Here is a 7295-nt window from a genome sequence, read left to right on the forward strand (position 1 = left end):
CTAACTAGCTTCAGGTATTTCTTTATAGTGACGAAAAATGAACTAATACAATAAGAAATCTGGAAAGGGGAGGAGGAAAGAAAAAGCATAGTAAACCATAAAAGTATATCTCAAAATGGAACTGACTTTGAAACCCTTTGAAAAGATTATTTTGCAGCTTGGCATGTACTCTCAGCACTTTGGATGCTAAGGCTATATGAGGTCAGCCTGAGTCATGTCACAAGACTGTCTCAAGCAACAATGACAAGAAGACAATTTTTTGAAACCAAGAGGTAGGGATGGCTGATGGAAAATAGCGGAACTGTAGCTTTTATGGGACCTTAGAGACCCTGAGGTACCCCCTGAAAAACTCCAGCAGTATTTGAGGAGCCAAGGAAAAGGCAAAAAAAAGTAGAGCAGCAGAGGCACCAGAGGCCAGTAAGTCAGGAAAAGTCACGGGGCGCCAGTCCAAGTCAGGTGAAACACAGGCAAAAGCACGCCTAGGTCGTACTGTGGAAGCCTTAGTTAGGGTCTGGAGAGTGGAGAATTGGAGGAGGGGGCAACCCAAGGTGGGGTGCTGGGATGAGGAATGTGCTCTGTGGTAGACCTGGCATAGGTATTTTACAGTTCCCCAGGTGAATCCAACATGCAACCATAGTGAACCCCATCCCCCGACCAAAGGATAAAGAGTCACAGAAGACCAGTAAACCCAGCAAATCAGCAGAGTCCATCTACAGCAACTGGTCCATCTTCCCTCAGTGCCTACCCAAACAGATTAAAGTCCCTCCCCTCAGACAGGAGGGAGCCAGTTGAGCCTGATTTCCAAAGAGGCCTTAAAGACAAACTGAAGATTCTAGCTGTGAACTCCATGAGTTCCAAGTTCTAAGAACTATGACATTCCAAAAAGTTAGTGATGGTGGCCACAACAGGACATCCCAAATAAGCTCTCACTGCTGAAGCCAAGGGGTTGGGGTGGGGGGAACTGTGCCAGGCAGCAACAATGAGGAGAGGGAAAAGCCAGGCTGTTCTACCCTATGCCAGCCCAAGGCACTGGCTACTCTAGCCCCTGGCTTCACTGCTCACATCGGATGGGGGTTGAGACCTGGGCCACACTGGACAGTGGACATGGCTGGGGACTACTCGCTTCTAAGTCAGAAATGAGGCCTTCTCAAAGTTAAGGCAGGTGATAATTCACAGCACAGGTGTCCTGACTGAAAGAGGAATTGCGAGTTGTGAGTTTGGTCCCAGAGAGCTCATGCGTGCATGTATGCACATTTGTGTGAGCAAGGACTCAGGTAAGTACAGCAGCCCAGCTGCTGTTCAGCACTAGGTAGCTTGGCACTGGAGCAGAGCTGGTTAAAAAAAGGGCCCTGGAGGTAGATCAGGTAAAGATGGCCTGACCAGGATGGAACTCCTCTTCACACCAGAAATCTGTCCACACTGGTGAGGCTCTCAATATTTGGAGGGTACCAAGTGGATCAGGAGAACTAAGGAGAGAAACCTGTTCAGATCATCAGATACAGGAACTCAGGCTAGACTCTCCCTACCACTGCCCATCTCTTCCCAAGGGACAGGGGCTCATTTGCTCACCCTACATAGTATGCAGTTGTATGTTCACTCTGCCCTGATTACTGGATGCCCCCTCTAGACATACCTATTTGGTTCCTGAGACTGGGCAGCTGTATACCTGACCAGAGAATGTGGTTCAGGTTTAAGAGTGAAACACTGTGCACCCCACCCAGCCCAGGATGAGTTATTGTGCCACAGACTTCATGAGTCCTTAGCAGGGAAGGGTAGTGACTTTTGAGAAGGGACAGAGAGGCCAGAATGCAAAGAAGAATTCGCAGAACATGGAATCAGTGACACAGACTGGCAACTCATGTGGCTCCTGTTTATTCTTAACAACAGTGAGTTCAGAAGCTCTGGATTGGGACCAGGGCTGGGGCCACTTTGTGGAAGTATGGGCAGCTGCATCTCTGTTCCCAATCTCAGTGTAAGGAGGGCAGCTAGTACCTCAGCTCACAACTTTCTCTGTGGTAAGGTTCTGAGTGCCTGGATGTTCAGAGGTTCTTCTGTGTGAAAATGGGCCCTGTCATGAGACTGCTGCCTGTTCTCTCCACACTGTAGTATGAGTTCTGCTTTCTCCTGCCCAGTATCCCTGCAGTACCCCTGGAGAGATAGAACACTCCATCTTCTCTAAGAAACGGGATGGGTTTGCCCTAAGCTCATGCAAGATATTCTGGGCCTGGGGGACCTCAGTCAGGTTCTGGAGAGGCAGAAAACAGAAACTCCTTAAGGTTCTCTGTTCCTCCAACAGCAAGCAAGCCCCAAGTCCTACATCACCTCTCCACATCAGTCCTCTGACTCTCACCTGGTCAGCTACCAACCCTTCCCCTAGCCTGTCCCCGATCCAGAGCCAGCTGGAAGGCATGCTTCACAGTCACCACATTGTTCAAAACATTGTATCGACTCAGGGCCACCAGCCGATCAAACTCCTTGGGCTCATAGGTGAAGTTCATCATGCCATAGGGGGTATCTGGCCCATTGATGTCAAAGTCCCCAAAGGCCTTCTCCTCAGCTGTCTGCCGCTCTACACCTGTGGGTGGAAAGATGGAAGCAAGGTCATGTAGGGTTCTCTATAAAACTGGCTGGGAGCTGATGGCCCTGGACACTTTCCCTGCCCCAGGATATATGGCTAGCTTCCTATAGGAGGACCATCTCAGCTTTCAGACCTGTCAGGAAGAGATGACCCCATGTGAGCACTAAGGTCCTGGCAGCAGAGGGCAGCAGTGGCTAGTGCAGGCCCTGCAGGAACCCTGCAGGCTTGGGGCTTCCCCTTACCTGGGGCCAGATGTGTGCGAAAAGTCCGGTTGACAAGGGGGAAATGTAGCACGATGGGCGAGCGGGGGTCCTCCGCCTTGGTGAACAGGTAACACTCACGGGGGTCCTCCAAGTCCTCAGGGCCCACCTCAATCCTGGGGAAGGGGATCCCTCGATCCAGGCAGTACTTCTCTGTCATCTGTAAGACCTGTGCAGGGGGTCAAACTTCTACCCCCAACTGGACTCCCACATACCCCAGGCTTCATGCTAGCTCAATCTCTGAATAGCTGAGTGGCTTTTCTGAGCCTTCTTCCTATTTGTTAAATAAAAATGGGCATAACTGTCTAGTGAGTTTGTAGTAAATGAGTAATAATTAACACTGGCTGATAATCAGTAAGTAAATCCTCCTAGTCCTCTGTATCATCTTCATTCTCACCATCATTTCTCCTCTAACATGGCTGTTTCTTCTCTGATCCCTCCTCTGATCCCTGATTTTAACTTCAAAAGGTTGACATGATGATTACAAGGTCAATGATGGAAGAGGTTTTATCCATTCTCCAATTCTAGGCTCTCATTGGGCAAGGAAAATTAAAGAGAGACCACAGACATACATTTGGTTGATGGCATCTATCAGCTGCCCTGCAGAACTTGAAGAACTTGCTGGAGTCTCCCTAAAGAGGACCTTGATGGCTGGTGTTAACATGGCAACAAGAGAAAGCAGCCCAGGCCTCATCCTGGAGTAAAGAGTCCTACCATAATTGAGCAGGGTCTAGGAGAGTCGAGAAGACACCTGAGACCCTCTTTACCTCCTCTTCCTACTCCCTGTCATAATTCCAGAATTCTCCTCCATCTGGCAGACCTAGGCTGCCAACAGCATAAAGGCACCCACCACCTGCGGCAACAGCCACACTCAAGTGAGCCCTTTATCAGAGCTTTCTTCCCCCCCTCCCCGACTTTCGGCACCCCTTGCCCCTTTCTTTACCTCAAAAGGGGCTTCCAAGGAGTAATCAAAGGACACAATGAGGTCCACTGCCCGCTGGGGCTGTATGATGAGTGGGAATGGTGAATTGATGGCAAAGCCTCCATCCACTAGGGACAGGCAGTCCCTCATGGGGGTGAGCTCATTGGGGAAGGCATCAGGGTGTGTGTCTGTAGGGTACACAGGAAAAGTGCAGTTCGTCTTGCTAGTGACCTACTTTGAGTCTTGAGTTGCAGTCTCCTCACAGAATTTTCCTGACCCCTGACAACTATGGAGTGAGTCTCCCACCCTGCCCCTTCAACCCTACCTTCCACCTTTGAACAGAGTAATCAGAAAGTCCTTCCCCATCAGCAGCAGGAGACCATAACTCAACTCCCTCCAATACTCCAGGTAAAAGCCAAAGCTGCCCTAACGAGCCAGATGCATGTGTAGAGGGACCCATTTCCAATTCTACCTTACCAGGGCACTACACACCTTTCCAGGCCATGAACTCCCTGCTAGCCACATAGTCCTTGTGCAGACAGAGGCCCTGGGTGAAGTTAAAGTTTTGGGCAGAAGTGAAGCGGGAGGTGAATATGTCCAGCAGAGCCTGGGAAAAGGGGCCCTGTGGGGTACAGAGCCTGGTGCGCAGCCTTGTGGGGTCCTGCAACTGGAACTTTGAGCAGTCATCTAGATGGGGGGCAGTGAATGCTGTGAGAAATGAACTATCCTGTGTCCATTTCCTCCCTCACTTTCCATCCCTCTGCCAGAGCTCTTAGTGCTGGCAAGTGGTGGTAGTAGAATAGGCTCTCTCCTCTCACCTGTGACATTGACGCTGCCTCTATGCCATTCCAGGAAATTCAGGCCTGAGCCTGCGGTCTTCAGGAAGATCTCATCCAGGCTGGCTGCAAAAGCGCTACCCCACATACCTATGGAGATAGGGAGGACCCTATATCAGTGCCTGACCTGGGCCATGCTGTCCCCAGCCCTCCAGACTTACCCTGCAGGTAGCAGATACGGGGTTCTGGCCTGAGCTGCATTAACCGTCCCATGAAGAACTCAGAACCAAAGAGCTCGGTGGGAACATAAGCCCCATACTTGGGGAAGCCGACCTCATAGGGGGTGAACTCACACCACTCTGGGGAAGACAAAGTAAACAGGGCCCTTGTGGCTGAGTAGGAATCTTGCCTTGCCAAAAGCAGGAGGCAGCAACCCCACTGTGCACCAGTGTTCCTGCAAGTGGCTATATCTCCCACTTGTATCTGACCTTGACCTCACCCACTCTCCTACCACCATCTCCCTGTCTCCTTCCTTTGTCTTCAGGCCCAGGTACCTGCAAAGTCCTCCCCACTGATGTTGGTGTGGACGTTGATGCCGGCGTAGATGGGGTAAGGGTTCTGACCCTGGCTCACTGCTTCTTGCTGGTCTGACAGCTTGGCAGGATTTTCCTGGGCAGGAGAGAAGATAGGCACCTTGGCTTTTCAGTCCCTGTTCTCCACCCCTATGGCCTGAAAGCACCCTGTGAACTGTGGTGTGCCCACAAGAGAGACCAAGTTGCCAAGGCCAGGGCCATAAAGGCAGCTTTCTAATGTACAAACTTGAGGCTGCAGTAGAAGTAGGGCCCCTGTGAGGTTCCAGGGGCTATAGGAACCCTTTCTTTTTTCCCATTCCAGAAAGCATATCAAAACACACAGAGTTAGACATTGTAGGGGATCATTGAAAAGCCAATCTAATTTATTTAAAAAGAAATCACTGGATGATGTAGCTTCTTACTTAGAAATAAGTGGTCACAGGTGGCATACACCTACAACTGATAGCAACACACCATGGGTCAGCTGCTCTGAGCCTTCTTGCCTAGGACAGACTGGGCCTACAGTTCTAGGAGCAATTGCCTGGTTGTGTAAGTCAGGGCTTCTTTTTTAATGAGTAGATATGGCACTCTGCCTCAGACGCTGGTGGGAACCATTTTCAAAACATTCATGTGCTGAGTTCTACCCTAGACTAGTATCCTTGGGAGTGAATTCCAGTCGTGGGTATTTTTGAAAAGTTGTGCAGATGATTCCAACGTGCAGATCTGAGAACTGAGACCTGGCTCTCCCTCCCCAGGGGTTGGGAGCCCTGAGGGTTAAGTGGTGTAATCCCTCCACTCTGGTGTCTTACCCTTCCACTGAGAGACAGCATTGCAAGTCTCACACCTTAGCCTAAAGGATAAGGGAGAAAAAGTAGGGGAAGGGAAGCACTGGGGCGGGTAGAATGTAGTAACTTCCCTTCTCTTACCTCTCGGTTCAGGAAATACTCAATGAGGAGGGCCCAGAAGTCAACAAGGGACACACTGTGGCCACTGCTCTCCCGGAGCCTCAGTTCCTGAGAGTAGTATTGTAGCTGCTCTGTGGACAGTGCCCCCATCTTACTGCTGCAGACCTGAGCCAGGGTATGCTCAATGGGTCCCTGCAAAGTCACCTGGGACCAGAATGGGTCCTTGTAGAGTGTGGAGATGCACCTGGAGATGGAGGGGATGCCTGTGAGCTAGGGGTAGGTCTTTCCTCCCATCACATATACCTGCGGCTCTGCACCCTCACTCAGAGGGGCCCTTGGTACCCAGCCTCCTCTTCTCAGTCCTGATCCCCTTGAAGATGGCTCCCAGCCCATCATTACCAACTCCAGCTGATCATAAAGTCACCATTACCCCTTCAGAGCTTACTTTTTCTCTGTGCTCTGACCTGCCTTACTTACCAGGTGGACCCAGAGACCCCACTCAGGTAGGTCACAGCATCCAGGAGGCCCAGCTCTTGTAGCCCAGCCAGACTGCCATACAGGGAAGTCATGGCTCGGGTTCCACCTCCAGAGCCTAACACAGCCACCACAGGCACCTGGGTATAATAACAATGATAGCAACATCACTGTGCTTTATTCCTGCTTATCCACATCAGGTATTATAAGCATTGTCTGTGTATTATCTCATTGAATGCTTCCAGCAACCCAGTGAGATCCCAGTTTTACAGATGACAAAATTGATGTGTAAGAAGGTTAACCAAGGGCTGGAGAGATGGCTCAGCAATTAAGAGGACTGGCAGTTCTTGCAAAGAACCAAGGTTCAGTTCCCAGCTCCACATAGTAGCTAACAACTGTCTGCAACTCTAGTTCCAAGGGGATCTGATGCCTTCTTCTGGCCTCCATGAGCATGCAGGCAAAACACACATACACATAAAAAATAAAAAATAACCTTAAGATTAATGTGCCCAAAATCATGTATGTAGTCATGAGTACCAAATCCAAGTAGTATGATTCCAAACATGGTTCTTCTCTTTTAAAAAAATTGTTTTTGTTGACGGTTGTGTTCATTCATTAAAGGAGTGCCAAACAGTCACTGTACCCTCACCTGAGTATCCAGCAACTCTTCCCAGCCAACTAGTCCAGCCTTGGAAGACAAAAGAAAATGAGGAAGAACCCAATAGAGGGATGCTTTTGGAAGTTCTTGTCAAGAAACTCCAATGGACTCTCATATGAACATTTGAAAATTGCCCTGTTTTGTTTTGTT

At 49.9% G+C, this 7295-nt stretch overlaps 1 protein-coding gene across 1 annotated transcript in view; it reads right to left on the reverse strand.

The window, feature by feature from the left end:
• Positions 1-1856: 1856 nt before the first annotated feature.
• The window catches only part of Pla2g4f (phospholipase A2 group IVF), a 15973-nt gene continuing 10534 nt past the window's right edge, over positions 1857-7295 (reverse strand). The window contains exons 12-20 of the mRNA XM_008846813.2: positions 6491-6627; positions 6035-6257; positions 5091-5205; positions 4758-4895; positions 4579-4686; positions 4253-4447; positions 3782-3948; positions 2821-3007; positions 1857-2575 (exon numbers count right to left, since the gene is read on the reverse strand). Coding sequence (XP_008845035.1) covers positions 2355-2575; positions 2821-3007; positions 3782-3948; positions 4253-4447; positions 4579-4686; positions 4758-4895; positions 5091-5205; positions 6035-6257; positions 6491-6627 — 1491 coding nt within the window. The 3' untranslated portion in view covers positions 1857-2354. The remainder of the gene's footprint in view (positions 2576-2820; positions 3008-3781; positions 3949-4252; positions 4448-4578; positions 4687-4757; positions 4896-5090; positions 5206-6034; positions 6258-6490; positions 6628-7295) is intronic.

This window comes from Nannospalax galili, unplaced genomic scaffold, assembly GCF_000622305.1.
Source record: "Nannospalax galili isolate Female #2095 unplaced genomic scaffold, S.galili_v1.0 scaffold342, whole genome shotgun sequence".
In the NCBI taxonomy this organism is placed as follows: Eukaryota; Metazoa; Chordata; class Mammalia; order Rodentia; family Spalacidae; genus Nannospalax; species Nannospalax galili.